Raw genomic sequence first — 24,201 nt, forward strand, 5'->3', positions numbered from 1 at the left:
GTGGAGTATCTAGTAACTCTTGTATTTGTAACGGAAGGTAGAGAATAATGTTTACGTGTTTATAGGAGAATTAATAAAATAATCTTTATTTATTGTATATTAACGTCACTGTTTATCTTCCTCAAAAAAATAATATAAGCATCTAAATGCGTTCCCGATTATTGTAGCTTATTTCTCAATACAAAATGTAGGTATACTGTATTTTAACATCCAAAAACCCAGTATATATATTTTCCTTCCTGAGTTCACTCGCAGATTACAGATATTATTAAAAGCTTCTCTTTTTGGAGAGTAGCATTTCGAACATTATTTCCTAAAGACCATTTTCGTTTGATAGTATTCTGTTGACATATGTTGTTTTAGCTAGTTGCGCCTCGCTCGGTGTCATCAATTTATTGCATTATTCATTCTCATTTTGGAAGGAAACGAAGCTGACTGCACGGCGGTCACGTGACATTTTTGTTGCAATATTATTGCGAATATTTCTAATGAATGTTATGTAATGTATTATGTAAAGTTAAAACGATGTATTTTGGTATAAATAAATAAATTTAATCTAATCTTATTGTTTTTTTTTAGGTTTTTCAGAAAATAATGTATATTAACGTTTCCCATTACGTAAAAGAAAAAAACATTTTTTGTGTACATAATGGGAAGTGACGTCTTACAATAAAATGTTTATTTTATTTTAAATTACTAAATATTTGCAGTATAAAATGTTAATTACAAAAAAATATACGGTGTTTTCAATCAGTGCTAAACAAAAAGAAATTATGAATATACTTTTTTTATTATGCTTATTTTTTAACATATTGAATATTTTTGAACTTTTGCATACATGTACTTTATTTTTTTACCATAATAAAAGAGAATATACCTACATATTTCGCGTAGTTATTTATTGTTGTTTGTTTGTTGGGTTATTGGTAATAATGATTTTAATTGAAAATAAGTAGGTATTGCGTCTTCTGTTGCCAGCAGGTGAAGCAGGAGCTGGAGAGATGAAGTTGTTTTTACACAAAACCATAGAAAAAGAATCCGTGTACCTGTGTATACTTTATTACTTATATGTATGTATGCACATGCAGGTACAAATCATGAAAAAAAATAAAACTTACCTATAAAAAAGTCACCGTTCTCCGCTGGTAGCTAGATAATGTTAGCACTCAGTCGCCATCAAATGTGGTATTTAGAGATTTTATTTATGAAATAATTATGCGAAAACTAAATCTATCTCTGTTTTTCATCTTTCTCTTAGTGACAAATAAAGTATGAAGAGTAATTAAGAAATTGACAAACGTAGGATGTTGGTGTACCTATATTATTTTTACTTAATTCGTCTTGAAATTGTATATTTTAGGCTTTTGGTGAGGAATTATAGAATTTGAATGACAGACTACAGCCTCAATGTGGACCTTCCCAGGAATCAAACCCAGGACTTCAAGCATGGTAGGCGAGCGCACCAACTACCACACTACGAGGCGGAGATATCTCCGCCCGATTTCCTTATTCAGGATTTTTATCTGACAGTAGTTGAAAACACTCATTCAGGGTTCTGGTTCTATTTCACACACAGAACTGTAGATACTAACATACTTTGAGGTAAATTGTTAAGGCTTCTGATATTGTGAAACCTATACGATATTGTTTTGCGAGTGCTGATTTATAAAGATTAACATGGATGAGATTTGAAATATTTATTACTATAAGTTACACACTATAATATCACCATATATGTATATAGATGTCTTTTCGAGTATCATAGAGTATCGTATCAGGTTTGCCAACTGAAAAGGCATTCCAATGTTGGTAACCTGATAATATTTATTCGAGTACTTTACGCTACAAACCCAAGCCAGCTGTCCTTATATAGCTTTACATATATATACAGTCCATTCAAATCTTCAACAATCTCTGCTTTATGTGTGCGTAATGATAAGTTGTCATAAATCATTTCGGTGTGCCTACTAACACAAATGAACTTTATTTGTTTACTCGGTTCATCCACATTAACCTAGCCGGATCAAAGCGGAGGACTCGAATCCCCCAGAAATCACATTTGATTCAATAACTTAAGTATTAGTGGAGCAAGTTATTTCATATTTTCTGTTATCTTTAGAAAAATATTTTATTTTTTTTGACTTAATTGAATAAAATAATATAAAATAAAATAGATAAATTAGACAACTAAAATTCATCTTGCACATGGTAAACTCCTGGAAATGTTAAAGCTAATACACGATACGTTGTGAAATAGACCACGTACATTTTAAGGAGTGTTCCGGCTACCAAATAGATTTGTTACAAATGTAAGTTTTTGCGACATTTGCACTGATTTTCGTTTCACTCTAACATAATATGCAGCTATTGGCAAAGTAGCGACAGAGCAAGATAGACATATTGCACCAAATTTATTATCTGTTTGGCTAACTCTGACCGGTCATCTGTCTCAGCTTTCAGTCATTCGTCACTTGCCACTTGCACATTATCAGCAACCTGCATTGATCTTATGGTAGTGCTTCTAAAACGGTTCTAAAAAAATGACCTCTTATTATTATTATACGCAAAAAACCGTTTGTTACAGTTTTTTTTAATTTGTAGTAATAAAATGGCCAGTTAATAATTTATTTTCTGCTTTTTTATTGTAAGATACGAAAAATAATGTATAATACCAATAATTGCTATCCTACTTTTTTATTTATGTTCATAGAATGGCTGTTTAATAATTTATATTTTGTTTTTTATTGGAATATTTGCCTAAAACCATTTGTTACAGTTTTTCTTTTTAAATTTGTAGTAATAAAACGGTCAGATAATAATTTATATAACATTTTAATAATACCAATGATTGCTACTGAATATTTTTGTGTAAAATGTTTGTGTTCATAAAATGGCCCTAAAATAGTTTACATTACGTTTTTATTGTAATATAAAAATAATCATATTGACCATATCGAGTCTGTCCAACACCGTTTTCTAAGAAAAGTGGCATGGTTGCTCGGATTACAAAGGGGTAATTATTCTTATTTTGAAATAGAGCAATCTCTTATTCTGTCTCCATTGGAGAGACGTAGAACTGAGATGGACCTTAAATGCATTTTCAAAATACTTAATGCTTTAAGTGATGTCCCATCTCTGTTGCAATCAATTTCTTTTTATGTTCCCAACCGTGTTACCAGAAGTCAAAATCTGCTATTTATGAAATCTTCTAAGAGCAACTTTGGTTTTTATGCCCCAATGTCCAGAATGTGTAGATTAGTCAATTCATCACAAGACTTAGAATTTTTTGGGATAGATCTTCCAGCTTTTCGTAGATCTCTTCGCGACTAAACAGTGTGGGATAAAGTTGGATTGGCATGGTTTAGCTCAAAGTTTTTGGTCTTTCGTTTTTTTGAATATATTGTATACAATTATTGTTTTGCCCTTGTTTGTCTTTGCTAAATAGTTTTATGTTCTTTTTGTTCAGTTTCTTGCATTTATGTTTCTTCATGTAACTGTTGTAATTGGCTTAGGCCGTATGTATATAATAAATAAATAAATACCAATGATTTCTAGGGTATATTTTTATATAAAACGTTTGTGTTCATTAAATGGTTGTATAGTAATTATTTATATTGTGTTTTTTATTCTAAGATACGTATAAAACCGTATAACACTATTTGCTACAGTATTTTTGTTAAAAACTTTTGTCTTAATTAAACGGCCGCATGCACGTTTAAGTATGTTTACTTTTTTATTGTAAGATACGTGTAATACCATTTGTTACTGTATTTTTTATATAAAACATTTTTTTCAATAAAATGGCCACATATCATAGAATTAAGAATAGTCCCGTCCCGCATGTTTATAAGTATTATGATTTTTAGTGTAAAATTCGTATAATACCATTTGTCAAAGCATTTTTGTGTTTGTTTTAATAAAATGGCCGTAATTATAATAGTTTATACTGTGTTCTTTATTTTGAAAAGAAAACTTTTATTAGCTTTTCTGTTACGTTGGTACATGTTGCTTAGTATTTTTTTCCTTTCCACCGTCGATATATTATAAACAAATATAATGTAATGTAATACTGTAAACGGTAAAGTTCAGTGTAGGTTGAAAAAAAAAAATTTGGTCCCAGGTGGGCGACATTATAGAGATATATTATCAAAAATCAATAAGCAAATTTTTAAGATTAAAAAGAATAATGCAGATAACCAAATAAAGTACCTACAAACACTTACCATTTCACCAGTTTCGCTCAATCGGCAAGAACATGAGATTTCTCCAAAAAATAAGATTATGTTGTATCGATTTAACTTTATAAATGAAATCAAAAACGTTACCTATAAAATACCTTATTGTAAAATGGAACAAACATGACTTAAAGATCTGGATTTTATGAAATAAACAACTCGTTAGTGAAATACAGAATTTTAATAAAAGAAGCAATTCTCTACAAATGTACCAAGATTAGATAATATAAAAATTCAGAATTCTGCCTAGCTAATATGAGTAAGTGGTTGAGAATAAGTTTATCTAAGAAATAAATATTTGTAACGACAATAATGACAAGTGAAATAGATTCTTGATTGTTTTCTTCTCGAGATGATATGAAATAATGTTGATTTTACAAAATAATATCCGCAGATGGGACTCGATTTAAGATATTTACGAATAAACTTCGTAATAATTAGTGATCCATTCGAATCATGGAGTATATACTACATTGTAAAATCTTTATCATCGGACAAAGTAGATAAAAGATGGAGAAAATAAAATAAGGTGAAAAAGGTAGAGAAAAAAGTAGAGAAAAAGGTGGAGAAAAAGATAAAGAAAAAGGGAACCTGTATAAAATACAATCTCATTAGAATGTAATATCTCTCTCTACAAGAATTTCGGTAATAAATTTAAAACAAATAGGCTTACGTTACATTGAACATTCCCTTTCTTGAAGGACTACATTTTTGAAATGTGCGATCGCCTCTCTTTGAGTCTTTGGGCGATAAATGGTCTGTTCGTCTCGAGTTTTCAAATGGAAAGAAATCTACTTCTAATGCACGGATATCGTATGGATGAGTTACTACCGCGGCCGTCAGATGGCGCTAAATCAGGGAATTTAGAATTATAGTCCAGTACTAAAATGCTTTCAAAACGGGGTATGTTGGACTTGTTTTTTTACAACGTTACAATACATAACAATACAAATAATATGTGAAAACCCTTGCTTCTCTATTTATGTGTGCAGTTATTATAATTATTATTATTTATTTATTAAAAGAAAACCACAGCCATTGCAACAAAAAATAAATATTTACAAAAAAAACAAAATTATAGGCCAATTATAGTTTTCTAAATATTACTAAATACAATGTCCAAAAAAGAAGAAAAAAAGCGTACATTGAAATAGCCACTCCGCATTATTCCACACGTAAAAAATAAATAAAGTTTATAATTTTTAATTTAGTTTTTATTTTACATTTGTTTTTTTCGGACTAATTACATTACATTGATTTTTTTTACCAAAGTGTGATATGTAATGTGAAATCTGTAATATTTTACCTAAAAAATAAAATACATAAAATAATTAATACCGTCAGATATCGAGTTATTCTGGTAAAATAGAGGGTTTGGAAAAATATTGAACTGGCACCTAAAGCGTAAAACTGATCATCTTACTTTCCACATGACAAAAAATATACATACACGCTGCAATTAGTGCCAAAACAATGCCCTATGCACAACTGGGTGCGGATCGGGAAAATATAAATTATAATGTTGGGTATTTAAAAAAAAACCTTTTAATAATACATCTCGTGCTAACATTAAAACATAAAAGTATAATAAAAAATATTTTTAAAAAATTTATGCACCCATATTTGAGAAACCCTTACTGCCACATACTGTTGCGTGACTATTTCTTAGAAGGTTCATTCGGCGAGATACGCTGCCCTGTACGGACTGCGGACCAGATGGCACCATGCGAATAGACGAAATGCGTAATATTTTGTTGTACATAATGAATAGGTACATTGGGGTAATTTCAGACCCCTTCGGAACCGGCGTAATTTTTTGAGTTTCAGTATGGTAAAGGTTAACATAGGGTTATTAAACATTCAAATGCATTGTTCATAAAACGAGTAATCAATGCATATGCAATCCATTTTCTTGATTATAAAACAATTATGTATGTTTTTATGTAATTTTTATTTCCTATAAAAAATAAAGTTTTGTACATATTCTAATCATAATAAAGCATAATATAAATAAAAAAACATACTAATTATTAGAAATATCCCAACAGTAGTACTATTCAATAGAAAACTATGCAATTAAATCTCACTAATAAAGATAGATCTCCACTCTTAACTAGGACAATATTTTTTATTTATTTATTAAATATTTTGTAAAATATGTAAATATGTACATTGATGTGCTTTTGCTGTAAGCAATATCTACCAACCAACCAAAAATAGACTGGTCTAAGTTGGTGAAGGTTTATATGTACCGATAATTTTTTTACAGGTGTTAGTGGGCAGATAGTGCTTGAACATATAAAAATAATTACTTAAATATACTTCTATGACATTTTACACGATGAGGGAAGAAATTTGAGTACTGCAACATTGATTTGTTATTTCCCAATTGTTGCTTATTTGCTTCTGTAATCAAAAGCCTAAATTATCATAATTATTACAATATGTTGTAAAACATAAAATACACATGATAATATAATATGATAGATACCTAATTTCTGAAAATGGAACATTATTTATGTGAAGCTACTATTTGAAGTACAGTTCAGTATTAGATATTTATTTACAAAGTTGTACTAACTGGCAGAGTAAGTTAGTAACATTATTCTCGCAAAAAATAGCAAAATTTTACAAAAAAACATTTGATTATTTAATCAACGAATTCAAGAATTCTTCAATTCTTCCGTCTGTTGATTTTAGTGATGTTAGAGAGTTGAAAACTTCTTTGTTGTCAAGAGATTCATCTGATTGAATTATTTCACATACTAGGTAACGCCTGAAACCAATATTCCAAAACAGATCGTAGTTGCAATGGGAAGAGTTGCCTGCCATATTAAATTTTAAATATAAATTTGAACGTCACATTTTTATTCCAAAAAACCGTTTATTATTATAATTTGATCAAAGTTATTAAAAATAAACAATACTGACCATCAAGTAAATCAGCTGCACAACTGCAGTGAAAATAACGCCTAGAAAAAAGATACATCACTAAATAAGTCGCGAAATTCGATTTGTTCACCTTATTTACCCAAAAATCCCCTTGCAACTTTTTACTTTTACACAAACTATAAATCGCCTCTTGTTGGCCTCGTGGTGTAGTGGTCAGTGCGTTTGCCTACCCCGAAAGAGGTCTCGGATTCGATTCCCGGCATGTAAAAGGTGTTTTTACGCTATAATATTTCATAGTACCTGGACTGGCTCCTGAAGACTGATCATCTTACCTTTATGTAACAAAAAAAATGATCAAGATAAACTGCGATTGGTGCAGTGCCCTACGCACCATTAGATGCGGAAAGGGGAATGATGATGACGAAAAATCGCTACTTTGCGGAATGCATTCCTACTTGATGGAAGCCATAAATCGCTGGACTCCATGCGGATTTTTTTTTTCGACAAATGTTTTAGTATCGCTAAGGAGTCGATCCGTGAGGCACTTATGAATCTATTTAACAAAAATTCAATTATGTGGTTTAAACATGAATGACTGTCGAGGTAAAGGTTATAACAATAGTGCCAATATGGCGGGAGTCCACAAAAGCGTTCAAGCCCGAATATTGAAAGAATATCCTATAGCCACGTTTACACCATGCGGTTGTCAAAGTCTCAATTTGGCTATCGCTGATGCGGCTAAATCATCTGTAAAGTCCATATCGCTCTTCGGCATTCTTCATTGATTATATTGAGTGACAGAATGCATTAAGTCATTAAAACAAGTTCTGGGATAATCACATTTAAAGCATTTTTATTCTTTTAATGCATTATTTCTGCCAATTTTTATATTTTTTTAAAGGTTTAAAAGAGTAATCTTCATTCTAGGCATAGCATAACATTTGAAATTAACATCTTCAACCTATATTAAAAAATATTTATCGAAATTTTAGAACAAATGGTTTGAACAATGCAGTGACTGCAGCCAAAGAAATTGCAACTCAGCTTGGAATTGATCCTCTATACCGAAAAGCGATGTCGCACAAAAAAATATTTCTTACGAGGGCGTTAATGCGATTGCTGCATCTCCAGAAGATGCATATAAAAGGGATGTATTCTATACTCTCGTAGACACGCTTGATAGCTCCCTGAAGCACCGACTTCAACAAATTGACAACCACTATCAAAGATTGGGGTTTCTTTACATCAAAGAACTTCCCCAAAAGACACAGCTCAGTAAACTATGTGAAGAACTGAAAGTTCACCTGACCCTCAAAGGTGTGTTTGATATAAACGAGTACGAGTAATATAATGAGCTGCTTTGTGTGCAGTCGATATTGTACGACAATGTAATAGCTAATCCCAGTCATTAAATCAGATACTGCCATACCACGTTAACCTACTTTTTAACTAAAATGTTTTTACTGGATAGATTCATTCTAGAGATTAAGAGTAGTTAGTTTTGAATTATTGCTATTTTTACTCTAAATCATGATAATTATTCTAAAAGTCCAGCTGCATTTTTGGATGATTGAAATGGTATGTATTTTAATAAAAAATTAACATAGCCGTTTTAAGTTGATAGTTATGTGGTGTTGCAGAATAACTGACTATTGTCAGTTATTCTGCAACATTCTGATATTTCATAAATTTGTAATTGCATCATTGTTTTACGGTAATGTTGATACAAGTCTACAAGGATTGGGTAATTCTCAGAATGGTTTTCAGTGGCACTGAGTATGTATAAGTTGTGCTCTCCACCAATCTCTGACGTCGTGTACGGCTGGTGGAAGTCGCGGCCGTTCTTCTCCTCCTCCAACACTAGTACCAGACCCTTCCCCTTCTGAGCTCCCTCCCTTAGTAGATGGAAGTTTGCCTGTAGTTGGCGCTAAATAAAAATAAAACATAATTTACATTTTATGATTTTTATATTTGAATTACAGATATAATAATTGGAGGGATCTATCGTATAAATCACCTAAAGTTATATGTCCTGCACCCTGTCCGACAGCGACACGGTGCAAATAATTTAATAAAACCTGTGTGTTTTTTGTGAATAAATTTGTGTATAAATCAAGACTAAGCGTGTTTTATTGGAATTACGCCCTCTCCGCCGCCTGCCCTTCTTGGAGGATATCACCGCCAACCCAGCCAGAAAAGCCTATCTCATCCGAGATAGCCGGACTACAGCAGCTACAGAGCCACCCATATCTACAGTTCAACTATAAACAAGACAAGGTGTCGTGTATACACATTGTGTATGTTGTATGCGTTAGTATTATATAAATAAGTTGAATCATACATATTTATGAACAGATAAAATTTTTGCACAGTGGATATTGTTGTAATGTTAGTAGTGCCTATTCCCTATGTACACCTAAACGAGTGTGTTGAACCAATATAGATAGTAAGTGTGATTGTTTGTAAATATAGTGTTTCAGGGGTCTCAAACTATAGCCCAGAAATTTTAGGTTTTAAACACAAAATGTTTTATAACTAGCTGATTTTTGATACATGTGTTCTAGATGTGGCACTGAATTATTACTCAAAACTCCCTTTTCCGCTTGCATCTTGAGATATTTCATTACACAGGGTGTCCAGTGGTATATTATATACTTAAAACCGTTACAACTCTTAAACGCAAGCAGCTAAAATAATTTGGAGTGTGGAAGTTTATTTACAAAATTACGTTTTTATTTATTACAAAAAACATTGGTTGAAAAAGTGGCGTTCGTTATCAAGGCATCATTAAAATACGATTTTTGCTTACTGTGACGGCGGCACTACGCAAATTCTGTAAAAGTTACAATATTTGCAGGATAAGTTACGTGCCTTAAATAAAATAAATCATGTGAAAATTCTCTTGAATTGTGATGATAAAACTTTGTAATGTTTACATAATACTAAATATTTCTGCTTTTTATACTGTATTACTGTTTTTTTTACGCTTTATTAACTGTTTTAGTAACTGGTTAACTGAGCTTCTATCAGTTTGGTACAAAAAGAGTGTCCGATGGTAAATAACAAAATTTAATATGTTATTAATTTAACTGTTATAATGGAAGCAGCTAGAACGATTTGGAGTATGGTGTTAAAAAAACAGAAGTTGCAGATTTCCAAATTATTTTCGATTGCAATGGGAATTTAACATTAATCTTAAAAATTAAGTTTCTGTATGAAAAGCAGAATGTGCATACATTTTTTTCTTTTAAACATGTTCAATTATAGGTTACCAATTAAGATGACTTAAATGTTCATGCAAAAATACTCATTTTCGTACACAAATATCGATTTTTCTTTAGACAGTCGAAGATAACTCTGTTAACTTTCCATTGTAATCGGGGCCCTGGGCTACTATGTATATCTCTTTTTAATAAAAAAATAAATATAGATATTTATCCTAAGATAAGAGTGTACATATAAAACAAGGTATTATGCATTAGTCCAAAATATTGCGATTATTATCTCTTTATACTTAGGAAGCGAAATATTCCAGAGATAATTTTTTTCCAAATATTTTTTTTTCTGTTGTGAAATATATTATATTATGTCCATGCTCATACTGAACACCCCATTTTTTAATGTCACTGGGTTTAATGTATTATGAGGTTTAATATAGTACGAGAGGTGGATCTTTTCCATGCTGGGATTACGATAAGATAAGTTGTAATTTAGGAAACAAAATTTTAGACTTGATGTATCTTTATAAAATAATTAATTGTAATGTTGTTTCAACATTTTGTTTACATAATGAACCCTTGAATGTCCCCAGTCGGCGATTGAGATTATACACTATGTTTTATCTTCCAACCTTCAATAATAATATGGCGCACTTTCATGCACGATCACGTATGTTAAGATTATAGAATTATGTATAAAGTAATGCTGATATTGATATTTTTAACAACACATTCAATAGTTATAAGAGAACTGTAACGCAATTTATAAAATTGAATAGTTAGTTATGTTAGTTAGGTAAAATAATTTGTAATAACCTGTTAGTATAATTTATTGTCAGAACTTTCACAATATAAATAGAATTCAATTAAGCTAGTCAAATAATATAAATATATATATATACAGAAGTAGGCGCTCGAAGTGTTACCAACTTCACGCTGCTGTAGCAACCAAACGGCTAATGACAGTGCACTCATGTTTTGACACGTGTCAGTCTGTTATATTGTTAATATTTCTACTGAAGTATATCATTTGAAGTCACAGTTAAAAAAAGTTATCGAAATGGAATTCAAACTCAACAGTGCTATTGCTCTGTATTTGGCTGGAAAATCGCAACCAGCCATTATTAATGAGCTACGACATTTACATGTTAACGAAATGTTTGTGTATCGGACCATTTCACGTAACAATGATACTTGGTAGCATAAAAAAACGCCATGGTGGTGGACATCCAAAAACAGCAACATTGACATAAATGGTTCAAAAAGTGAAGGCCAGAATTAAACGTAATCCAAGACAAAGTGCAGTTCAATTGGCGAAAAATCTCAATGTGTCTGCTCGTAGTATGGGGCGCATATTTTTTTTTTTTTTTATTTTATTTTTTATTTTTTTTTAATTTTTTTTTTTTTTTATTTTTTTTTTTTTTTAGAAAAAATAAATATTTGCGTTCTTATGATTTACCCAAATATTTAATTTTGAGGGCCATTTTCAACGAGTTGTAATTAACTCACTATTAGAAAATGGAATCGAGTTGGGGTAGAGTGGGATTCGAACCGCGGACCTACGGTCCGTGAGTCCGAGACACTAGCCACAGGACCACAACCCGATTAAAAAATGAACTACGATTGAAGCCCTACAAATACAAAAAGTGCAAGATTTAACTTCTGCACAAAAGGCAATTCACCTAGCAAGAGCAAAGGTGTTAAAACACTTGCACATTGTTGCTACAAAATTTGGTCTTTTCTGATATTTTTTTTTATGGTTCAGCAATATGTAAACAAACAAAACGATTATGTTTGGTTACAGTGCTAATTAAACATTAATTACGATTTAGACCAGCGAATTGCCCTGCGAAAGCAAGCGCCTACATCAGTGATGGTTTGGGCCGCGGTAATTGCCACAGTACGATCACCACTCGTTTTAATTGAACAGGGCGTAAAGGTTAATCAGCAAATCTATTGTGAAAAGATTTTAAATGATGCGCTGTTACCATGGGGGCACGTAAAAAAATCAGTAGAACTCATTGGACGTTTCAACAAGAATCAGCACCATCCCATAAAGCCCGTGAAACCCAACATTTTTTACAAGAAAAAGTTCCCAGCTTCATTTCATCATAACAGTGACCTCCATATTCCCTGGACTTAAATCCAATGGACATTTCTATATGGTCCATTCTAAAGGCCAAAGTATCAGCTAAAAAATATGAGACAATCGACGAATAAGATTGCTCTTCGCCAAGAATGGGAGAAAATACCATCAACCCACATTCGTGCAATGCTTTTACCAGCGCTGAAGGTGGCTACATTGAACAATAACATTTTTTTCAATTGAAATGTTTTTACGATATACCGAAGTTTTTAAATTTAAAAAATCAAAATTTACAAAATTACAGATTTTTAAATTGGTAACACTTCGAGTGCCGACCCATGTACTTATATACACTTTTTTCCTTTTTTTTACTGTGTGCATCTTGTGTTCACATGTAATTGACGAACAATATCTAAGCATAACAAATTGTATTTATTATATCAATGTTCTATGCATTGTTTATTGTTTGTAACCATAATAAATAAATTAAATTACTAGTTTTGACACTTCCTCTCTAACTATGTATCATAATGTGTATTAGTGAGTTATTTATCTTGATTTGCTACTGTTTTTATGGACTATGTGTTGGACCTTAATAATCTATTGTGATTTTTCTTTATAAAACATGTTTTGTAATTACCTAACAATATAATATATGTACATTGTAACTGGCAGCAATGCTGTATTGTACAATTAAATAAATAAATAATTATTGATATGCAACAAATATAATTTTGTTCAATTTATTCCAATACAAATAAAAGTTTAAAAAAATATTTAAATACAATTAAAGTCTTAAATGTTTAAAATCGCAAAAAAAACAGCTTTTTAACAATGAGGAAGTTCAGCCTTTAAGGAAATTAGAGCATTAAAATGTAAGGCAAAGTTTTTTCAAAATGTATGAAAAAAATATTTTAATAAAAATGAATTGTTATGTAATTTGAGCGACGTCACAAGTTCATTTGAATCAAACAATCAAAGGAGAGTTGTGAAAGATTTCCAGTTTACGGTACGTCAACGGACCAATCGGAGAACTAGAGACGTCACACGCGGAGTTATTTCAGAAATATAAAACTTATTTCTTTTGGCTCAGTTTAATTGTCTATTAACCAAAAATTAAAAAGACCCCTGCACTTCCTCATTAGATTTGAAATGTTTTCTTTCATTGTTGAAATTTACTTTATAAGGTTATTTTCATAGCTGCATATTTATGTGATCTATAGCGGTCGTCCGGTGAAGATCTTTTTCATGACACGACCCCCCTAGTATAAAAAAATATTTCGCGACCCCCCAACCCTTTTTTCCATGTATGTTAAAAATATATAATACTTTTTAGGCGTTTGCGTTATTTGCAATCTGATATAAACATATAATTAAGTATGTAAAACATATAATTTTAAATTGAATATGTGGCCAATTGATAACTAACAAACAAATACAAACATATTGGATATATATAAATAAATAAAATATATCGTTAGGGTTAGACTCCCAGCGCCATCTGTTGGTAACACTAGGAACTAGTGCAGATTCCGGATGTTAGCAACAGATGGCGCTGGTAGTCCGAAATATCCACAAGTTTCGAGACGTTTCTTTACGCTTCGAGATAATTCTCGATTGAATGCGCTGGCCAATAAATACGGCGGTCGACAGCGGCCCTGGCAGTTTGATGCAAGACAGCGAAGCAAGTGAAATCAGAAGCAATCCCGATAAGTGGAAACGATTCAGAAGTGTAAATTCGGTGTTATGTGGACTGTAAGGTGCCTTGGAGTTGGAGTAATTATAGACTGATTTGTGAGCGTAAGTCACGCATGGTCATGTCTGCTGTTTAATTTATTTATTTTTATTTATTTATTCATTTATTAGTTTATACATGCATTGTTACAAAAATGGCACAAAAAACACTCTGGCAAATTCTGCTTGTACTGGGAGTAGGCTCAGTATATGAAGGGTCGGCAAGCCAGAAATATTAGTATGCCTAATGTTGCAATCGGTTCCTATATGGGCAAATGACTGTTTTAAGAAACCGATTTGTTGCGGAAAATATGGTTTTTGAATATGTTTCCTATAAATAAAAACAATATTGAATAAATAGAAAAACAGTTATAGCCCAAAAGAGAAGAAAAGAAAAAAAAATATATTACAGTTTACATTAAATGTAAAAATACAATTAAATATACAAATATAAAGCATACATACTACATACATACATATACACATACATACATATATACACACATATACACACATATGGTACATGATTACAACACCAGGTTTACTAGTATGGAAGGGCTAGCTGTTCCTAGATACTGCAATAAATATGGCAAAAGGACACTGCAATACAGTATACCTAAAATATTTAATATGTTACCAAACAATATTAAAAATACTGAGTTAAATACAAGAGTTCGACGTTTGCTCAAATTATGGTTATTAGAAAAAAGTTTTTTGTATTAGTGATAGTTTTTAATTTTTCAAAATGTAATCTGTAATTGTTTTTCAAGTAAAATTATTGCTAATGTAGGTTAAGTGTAAATAATCAATGTAATTTATAAGAACCTGCTGACGAGTTGTATGTATGCAACTCAGCAGGACTTTAATTTAATAATATTTTGTAAATATTTTTGAAAAATAAATAAAAAAAATATATACATATATATATACACACATACATACACAATATATATGCACACGCGAAAATACAATAAATTTATATATGATTCAATGGGATAGCATTATATTAAGATTACTATCCTCAATAAATTGTAATAGCATTGCTATTTGTAGTGACGGAGCAAAAGCCATGACTGGTGCGAAGAGTGGATTTATTGCCAGACTGAAAGAACAGATGCCAAACGCTTGTTGGATGCATTGTTTTCTCCATCGCCAAGCTCTTGCAGCCAAATCCTTAACGCAAGAATACAGTCAAGTTCTTAATATTATTATTAACATTGTAAATTCTATTAAAGGAAAAGCGTTGCAGACTCGATTGTTTCGAATCATTTGTGAAGATATGGAGACACTAGACCGTAATTTGCTTTACCATACAGAAGTTAGGTGGTTATCAAAAGGCAAAGTACTGACCAGAGTTGTGGAACTTCGCGCTGAACTATTAGTATATTTACAGCAAGCCAAGTCACATTACTCTGAATTCATTTCTGACCCGGAATTCCTTTTAAAATTGGCTTTTCTTTCTGACTTATTTGAACATTTAAATAACTTGAATAAAAGTCTTCAAGGGCGTGATGAAAATGCCATTACAGCAAAAGACAAACTCCATGACTATATAAAAAAAATTGAATTGTGGTCATCATCTATAAATCAAAACAACTTTGATTCATTTTCGTCCACACAGTCTTTCATTGAAGAAGTCGGAAGCGAGATCAACATCAACTTATATATATCTGGTATGAAAATGGTGTTACATAATTTGAAGAAAAAATTGTGCCATTACTTATCACTGCAAGAGATATCGGACAACACTGGGCAAAGATGGATCTTAAATCCGTTTTTAAATGCAGCTATAAACGAGGCAAATTTAGCAACTAAGCTCAAAGAGAATCTGCTGGAACTATCTACCGATGGGATGTTACACTTGGAATTCAAGTCTGAAAATTTGGATACGTTTTGGTTAAAAAGAAAAACAGAATACCCGGAATTAACAACCGAGGCTTTGAAGTGTTTGATTCCATTTTCTACCTCGTACTTGTGCGAGTTGGCATTTTCATCAATGGCGCGAATAAAATGTAAACTAAGAAATCACTTAAATTTGGAAAACGATTTAATACTTAATGTGGCAAAAACGGATCCACGATGGGAGAAATTAATTGAACAAACTCAAGCGCAACCTTCACATTAAAATGAACGAAGATAAGCACATATGTAATCATTTTCTATTTAAACACATTTTTAATATTTATTTTCTTTGTAATAGCATGTTTTGAACTAGCATTTTTTTGACTTGTATGATTGATTATAGGGAAATTTTGTTAAATATAATAATTTTAACTCTTTTCGACTTTTTATTTAAGTCTCACAAATTATATGTTGTATAAAAAAACTGAAGTTTTCTCGACCTCTCGCGACCCCCCTACAGAGGCTCCGCGACCCCCCAGCGGGTGACCCACAGGTTGAAAAACAATGATCTAAAAGTAGTAATGCTAATGCGAAAGTATCAGTGGATATAAAGCATCAGCTATAGTGTGCTTTTTGCACTTGTAAGATGCGAAACAGTTAACAGAGCAGAAATATAAATGTGAAATATCAATACAAGAAATAGCATTTTGAACGATGGGAATAATAAATGATTCACATGCTTATGATTGATTATTTTAATCCATTACTAATACAAACCTTGAGGTCGCTTTGCACTTGTAGGATGAGGGTCACTTAAAGTAGGCTGTAGGAATTTTCTTCCTTGGCTCCCAGCACTGTCCGATCTGCAAATTTAATATAAAATATAGCTATCATCACGCCCATTCCGCACCCAATGGAGGATAGGGCACTGCATTAATACTACGATCGCAGCATATCAGCAATCAATCAGTCAACTCTATCAAATGCCTTTTGCAGATCGACAAATGCGCAGAAAAGTAACTTTTCTGTCATATTTCGCAGAGCAAATATTTGATCCATACATCCTCTTCCATTCATAAATCCACTAAAATCCACAAGAGCTTATGTAGCCATACAAAAATTATTTCTCCACCCGCCTTTATAAACTCTGTGGCAATGTTATCATAACCTTGCGTTTTCACATTCTTCATATACTTAGCAGCATTTTTAATTTCTTCCAAACTTATCTCTTTCGCATCGTCATCTGCATTTATGTTTACTTGAGAAGGTGGTGCGCTGGCTATATTTCCTGTGTGCGTTTCTTACACCTCCTCAAAATATTCCTTCCATCTCTTTTTAATTCCACTATCATTCGTCACCATTTTTCCATCGTTTCCTATTACTGCTGTCATACATCCACTATCCTTACTTTTTTGGGAATTTTTAACTGCTTTCCAGAATATTTTTATATTTTCTTGGAAATTTTTTGTCACTTGTCCTATACCACTAATGAGGATCTTCAGTCCTACGGGAAATTGGATACAAAAAATTATTCATTGTGTATGCAGATAATTGGTAGAATTCCATATTTAATTTGGTAATGTATCCAAAATAAAACAAGTTTATTGGATTGTAATTCTAACAAGACGAAACACGTCACAATATACCCTTTGTATATTTTATAAAAAATAAAGTAGAATTACAATCCAATAAACTTGTTTTATTTTGGATACATTACAAAACAAAAAATTATTTCTGTTGGTAAAAATTAGAACATTAAATTCCACAACTCTTAAAAATTTACAAAAAAATAATGAAAATATTTTAATAAAAACGCACTACTTTGAACGACGTCACTGGTTCATATGAACCCACCGATAATATGAGAGAAAATTTTTTTTTTGGCATTGTTTAATTGTCTATTACCGTTTTAAATATTTCATTGATCCCAAACATTCAAAATTTTCCTTTTAAAAAACACGCACTATCCTGGATTCAAACTAAAGATATTAACTATTTTTTTCTATGATATATTTTGTTGCCCTTTTACAATAAGAAATATTTTTATGTTAAATAAAAATTAAAATAAAAATTAAAATAAAATTTAAAATAAAAAAGTAACTTATAATCTTTCACAGAATATTTTCATTTCTCTTATATTACACAAAAATATTATACCTGTCTATTTATAATAGGAGCGAAAATTCATAAACATTTCTTGTATACCCACGAACAGGCCATGCCTTTGTGGGATTTTTGTTTACTATTTTTCCTGTTAATATGTATTACATTGCTATGAAATTATCCTTTATTTTTTGAATACTTTGTTTTACCTCTTATTGTAAAAAAAAAACAAAAAAAAATACCGCTACTCTTCTTCATTGTTCCGAATGCTTATTGCATTCAACAATGTTTTGAGTATGTCCAAATGCTTGCAGACTGGCTGGGTTTTCTCCCTAGGTAGTTATTCACATTTAAATTTGTTGCTATAAAAATTGGAAAATTATTTTCAGGCGTTGCCTAGTAGGTGATTAGTAGGTAATTGGTTCAGCCGGATGAATCTCACTCACATTACAAAGGTTTCAGCTCTTTGACTTCACAAAAGTCAACAGATGGAAGAGTTGGGGAAATGTGGATGTTCAAACATAGGCAGATTCATGAATGTTATACAGTGTGTGAAGTGGCCACCTTAACCAGCCAATGACAAGTCATAAGCCCTGTAAATGCCTAGACTTCCATATTCCCTTCTCAAAAATGTTTTCTCTCTCTGTTGCAACAAGCTTATTGCATTGTTTATAATATATTTCGATATAAATTACAAGACGTCACTCATCTCTTTTTAGGAGATAATTATGGTATATAGGTTAGAAGTGTTAGGAAGACCCGAATTCTTGGATTGGTGTTAAATTTTCATTGTTATCTTTAACGAAGAACAAAAAAGATCCTTTCAAGGATTGAGGGCCAAGTTTGGATCAGTTATCACGTTAAGTTATCAGTCGTCAGTCAATGTTAATGATTTTCAGCCATTGATGGTACCTTATCCATATATGACAACTTTTCACAAATAATAATTTATTATATTATTATTTATTTTATTTATTCTGCTGATAAGCCGGTTTCGCAGTTTAGTGGGTTTTATTATTTTTCCTTTTATATTTTTCTATTCATGTTTATCTTCTTGAATAAAAATAAATACAAAATTAGGAGTGTTGAGTGAAACTACTTAATTGTTGCAAATTATTTGTACAACTAAAATGACTTCAGTGGAAAGTGAAGTTTATTGATTGTTCTAGATCAAAAGTTCATAGAATGGACTTTTTATACAAGTAATTTTTATGTAATTTTAAAATGAGTATATTTTATGAATTCGTTGTTTAGTTTGTTTTTCTATTAAATAACTAATTCACTTCAAATACGAAGAGGGAAAACTGCCTTTTTATTTGTCCAAGGCAAGGATTGAACCCACAATCTACGGTTTCGTTGCATTGCGGAGGCCGTCAGATAAGTCTTTTTTACACCCCCTACGACAGTCACATTATTTGGATATTAATTATTTAAAGATTTGTTAATCACTTGTAAAAAAATACTTCCTAATGAAAATTTACACCATTATTTTTATAATGTTTATCTAAATAGTCTTTACATGTTTCACAATATAAGCAGGCATTTTGGCTTCGATTCTAAACATCAAGCTTACTTCACACCCGGCTGGCTGGATTGACTAAATATGCGTTGGGCATCATTGTGCATTTAGGCATCAGATAAGTGTCATAATTTTTGAGGGCTTAGGGCGTGTCTATGTGTATGAATAGGTTGATGATTGGTAATGAAGAAAAAAGTTTTTATTGTTATTTTAATAGCTCTATGAATATTTGGATTTAACATAATCCCCCATCCTTTTTTACATATAGAACCTGAAAAAAGTGGACCATGTCACACCAAACTGCTTCTAAGATTAACATATTAAAACAGAGGTGAAGGTCATTTAAGATAAGGTAATAAAGAAGTCTAGGCATTTACAGGGCTTATGACCTATCATTGGCTGGTTTAAGTGGCTACTTTACACAATGTGTAACATTCACCATTCTGCCCATATTTGAATATCTATATTCCTCTAATTCTTTCATCTGTTGATGTTTGTGAAGTTAAAGAGCTGAAACCTTTATTTATACTTATTAGATATTTCATTTGGTAGGTTTTTCACCGTAATCAATTATTTATATGCTAAAAAAAACTTGCTGATTAATATGTAAGAAAATAAGCACCTAATATTTGAAATACAATTATAATTTCGAAAATATACTACAGTTTTAAAAATAAGAATGTTTTCGGAAAAACTCAGATTTTTAATAAGACCACGTCCAAAAAACCAAAATAAGAAGCCATGACAGTTTTAATCCAATAATTCACACGATGGAGAGCCTTGGAAATGATCATGTGAATTATTCCCCCGCTTCTCTCTCAGTGAGCTCGTTACTAAACCATTAAACCAAAGACACCAGAGAATACAAGTAGACCACCTACTTGTATTGAGAAAAAAACTGGGAAATTCAGTTGGTCTAATTGATTTTTTACTTTTAATAAGTTTGGTGGTTTTTAAAATATTGTTTACTAGTTAGTATACCATTAAACTAAGCCAAATAAAAATTAAATAAAAAAATTATGTATCATATTATCAGCGCTATGATTTTTCAAAGTTTTTTATTTTTGAAATTACTTCGCGTGTGGCGTCTCAAGTTCTCTTCCCCTTTTTGATTTCTGTCAATTTGTCAATTGACTTACCGTAAACCGGAAACCTATCACATAACTCAGATTCGGAAGAACTTTAGACACCATGCAAAGTAGTTGGTTTTTATTAAAATAAGTTTTGTTATTTTTTTATACATTTTCAAGACTCTTTGACTTACAATTTACTGCTCTAATTTTTTACCAAGCGTAAGAATAAATGTTTGTATTATGTCCATGAAAACATTGAACTTTGTTTTTTAGAAATAAAACGTCCTTATTATTTGTCTATTATACCTGCTCAAACCTTGAGTGGCTGCTGTAACAACAGGTCCAGGTTTTTTTCCAGATCTCAATCCCGGACGTACTGGGGCACAAGTTGGTAGTTCTGTGAATGAACCTACAGTGGCAATTGAACCCGATTGCTGTTCATTCTGTTGACAAGTATCCACATTACCCTGAAATTTAACAATAATATTTAGAAATCATGATAGATTATAGTAGCTTTCTTCTAGGGGTCTAGGCAATACATTTTTTAAAAAATATTTTTTAAATCACTTACGGCAGCGTTTATTTACTCAAATGGAAGGCAAAATTTTACTCTTGGCAATGAATTAAAAATTAAAAATTACAGTGGGAAGTTATCATTTATCTTCAATTTTATCTACAGAGTTAAATTAAGTTTTCTGTATGAAAAGCAGAATATGCCTACAATTTTTTCTTCTAAACATGTTCAATTATAGGGAACTGACAAAGATATTTTCAATGTTCATGCAAATGTACTGTCATACACAACTATCGGTTTTTCTTTATAGACCGCCGAAGATACCTCTGTTAACTTCCTATTGTAATCGGGGCTCGTGTAGGTAATTGGGAGTGCTTAAGTGCGTGATGCGATTTTTACTATGGAGAAAAAAATTAGTAAAGAATTTGTATTAAATTTTGTTTTGTTAACAAAATTTCATGTTCAGACATGTTGAAAATGTTGCAGAAAGCTTATGGTGACTACTATATAGAGAACAAAACAAGAGCACTTGAGTTGTAAAAAATGCTCAAGATAATGTGGTCAACATCGAATACTGAAGAAAACATTAACAAAGTGAAGTAATTAGTGCTCGAAAATCATCATCATAGCTTGAGAGAGCTTGCACGTGAACTAAACATTTCTCGCGAATCGGTTAAAATAATTTTGGTTGATGTTTTGGGCATGAAACGTGTCGCAGCGCTGCTTGTTCCAAAATCATTTATTTTTTCAAATGCAGCAACGAACTCAAATGGCTAAGGACATGCTGGAACAAGTCAGATTGGACCCCACATTCATAGAGTGCATCGTAACTGGTGACAAGACATGTGTACGACATGCAAACTGCTAGCCCACAGGCGTCAAAATGGTGCTTGCCTGATGAGCCGAAACCCAAAAATCATTTGAAAGTTACTCGAAAATTAGGGTCATGCTCATTGTTTCCTTCGATATTCGTGATGCTGTCCACTCGGAATTTCAAATATTGTTGTGAATAAACAATATTGTTTGAGAATTATGAGACGTTCGAAAGAGAATGTCCGCAGAAAAAGGCCAGAGTTGTGGAAGAATAGCTCTTGGATTTTGCACCACGATAATGCACCATCTCACAAAGTCATCATTGTGAATAAATTTTTGAACAAAAACTCAACCAATGTCATCAAACAACCCTCATATTCTCCTAACTTGGCTCCCTGAGACATTTTTCTGTTCCCCAAACTTAAATTACCGCTTTGTGGAACGCCTTTTGACGCAATTGAAGACACAAAATGAAATTCGCTGAGGGAACTCGAGGATTTCTGAGTATACCTACAAAAAGTGCATGGATGACTGTATTGTTGGTAGGAAAAAATGTATCGCTTCAGAAGGAGCTTATTTTGAGGGGGTTTCAATAAATTTGGAAGAATAATATTTGATTTGTTGTTTTTTTTACTCAGTTCCGGTATTTATTTGACAGAGTGTAAGTCTAATTCCTCATCAATTCTATAAAATAAGCAGTTTTTTCGTTATTTGATAAAAACAACAAAAATTACTTGGGTGGTGTTGTTAGCTGAGAGACGATATGAAATATTGTAGTAAACAAGTGGAGTGGAAAACACTCATTCATGGTATTGTCCCTATTTTACACATATAACTGTATTCTTTATTCAGTTCGGACACGGAATAATAAAAAAAAACCATTGAACTTTGTAATGAAGACAATAAATTAATATGTACCTTATTTCCGGAGTCAACTCTTGCTAACACAACTTGTTCATCAGCATCTAAGGCAGCCTGAATGTCATTTGTAGCACGTAAACCAGCTATCAAACTTGACTGTTGTTTCTGTAATGAATAATGTATATTTAATAATAATGATGGATTCATTTTATGTAACGGAATGGTCATTTTCGTGAAACATTTATTATCCATCCTTATACAATACTTGCAATTATGGTAACGAGAGGATCTAAAGGAACTTTTATAACTACTTTGTTTTATATAATAAAATAATTTTAAGATTTTTATGGTGATATTTTTCTAGGTTATTGTGCAGTCGAGTATCGTTTGTACTCTTTGGGGATGTTTCTAATCACATTGTAGCACCTATTATCAAAAATCAACCCAAAAAACGTGAGACACATGAAACGCCAACACTTCTTGGGTGGAATGGGTTGTTTACTAAAAATTGGGCTAAAAAAAACTGATTATAATGCTTGATTGTATTTAAATTGTACAAAATATCAACCTTTTAAAGATTTAACAAATAAAATTCAGCAACAAAAAAGTCACTTATGTAAACAACAATTTGATTTTACTTTTTAATAAAATAAATAAATACTTAAAAAACAAACTCTTTTATTTTATATTCCTAGATGCGAACCGGTCAAGCCAGGTTTTTTTCAGAATTTTAACACACAGAGCTGAAATGGTTACCCATCAATGATCTAGTAGCTTCCCGCCAAAAATTTTGTATTTGTTTTACCTAAATCCAGACAAAAACATAATATAAAAAAAAACTAAAATGAATACTTACACTAGTGGCTCTTATTTTCTTCAAACAGCCCTCTAGCCAAGTTCTAATAGTCTGTTTGGCCACCTCTTCTTCTATTAAATATTCAAACTCCTCCCTCGCTAATAACTCCTCCAACTGAAGAGCTTTTCTGATATCCACGGATCGATATGACAACATACTGCAAACATAGCCATGTAAATAATAAAAATTTGGATCTTTTTCGGAGAGATTAGAACAATTAGGTGATTTTCCACAAAAATAGTTCATAACAAATTAATATTATCAAAAGATACCATGTCATATTCAATAGTAAAGAATACAGCTTTTAACTAAGGGCCATTACACATGAGAGTTTTTCATCTGTGCGATTTTTATTCGCGGAAAAAGCTAACTAACGCTAGAAATAATAAAGAATAGCCATTGGAAAACAAGGATGGTCAGGAATGGAGGACAAAAAATTCCAAATGCCTAAGAAA

At 31.6% G+C, this 24,201-nt stretch overlaps 1 protein-coding gene across 1 annotated transcript in view; it reads right to left on the reverse strand.

Moving 5' to 3' along the window:
• Positions 1-4,452: 4,452 nt before the first annotated feature.
• na (sodium leak channel non-selective protein na) overlaps positions 4,453-24,201 on the reverse strand; it is a 66,244-nt gene continuing 46,495 nt past the window's right edge. The window contains exons 30-34 of the mRNA XM_088234682.1: positions 23,747-23,903; positions 22,948-23,055; positions 21,009-21,169; positions 16,785-16,870; positions 4,453-9,054 (exon numbers count right to left, since the gene is read on the reverse strand). Of these exons, the coding sequence (XP_088090808.1) occupies positions 8,891-9,054; positions 16,785-16,870; positions 21,009-21,169; positions 22,948-23,055; positions 23,747-23,903 (676 nt within the window). The 3' untranslated portion in view covers positions 4,453-8,890. The remainder of the gene's footprint in view (positions 9,055-16,784; positions 16,871-21,008; positions 21,170-22,947; positions 23,056-23,746; positions 23,904-24,201) is intronic.

Source organism: Micrasema longulum, unplaced genomic scaffold (genome assembly GCF_059751315.1).
Source record: "Micrasema longulum isolate JH-2025_06_02 unplaced genomic scaffold, ASM5975131v1 h1tg000087l, whole genome shotgun sequence".
In the NCBI taxonomy this organism is placed as follows: domain Eukaryota; kingdom Metazoa; phylum Arthropoda; class Insecta; order Trichoptera; family Brachycentridae; genus Micrasema; species Micrasema longulum.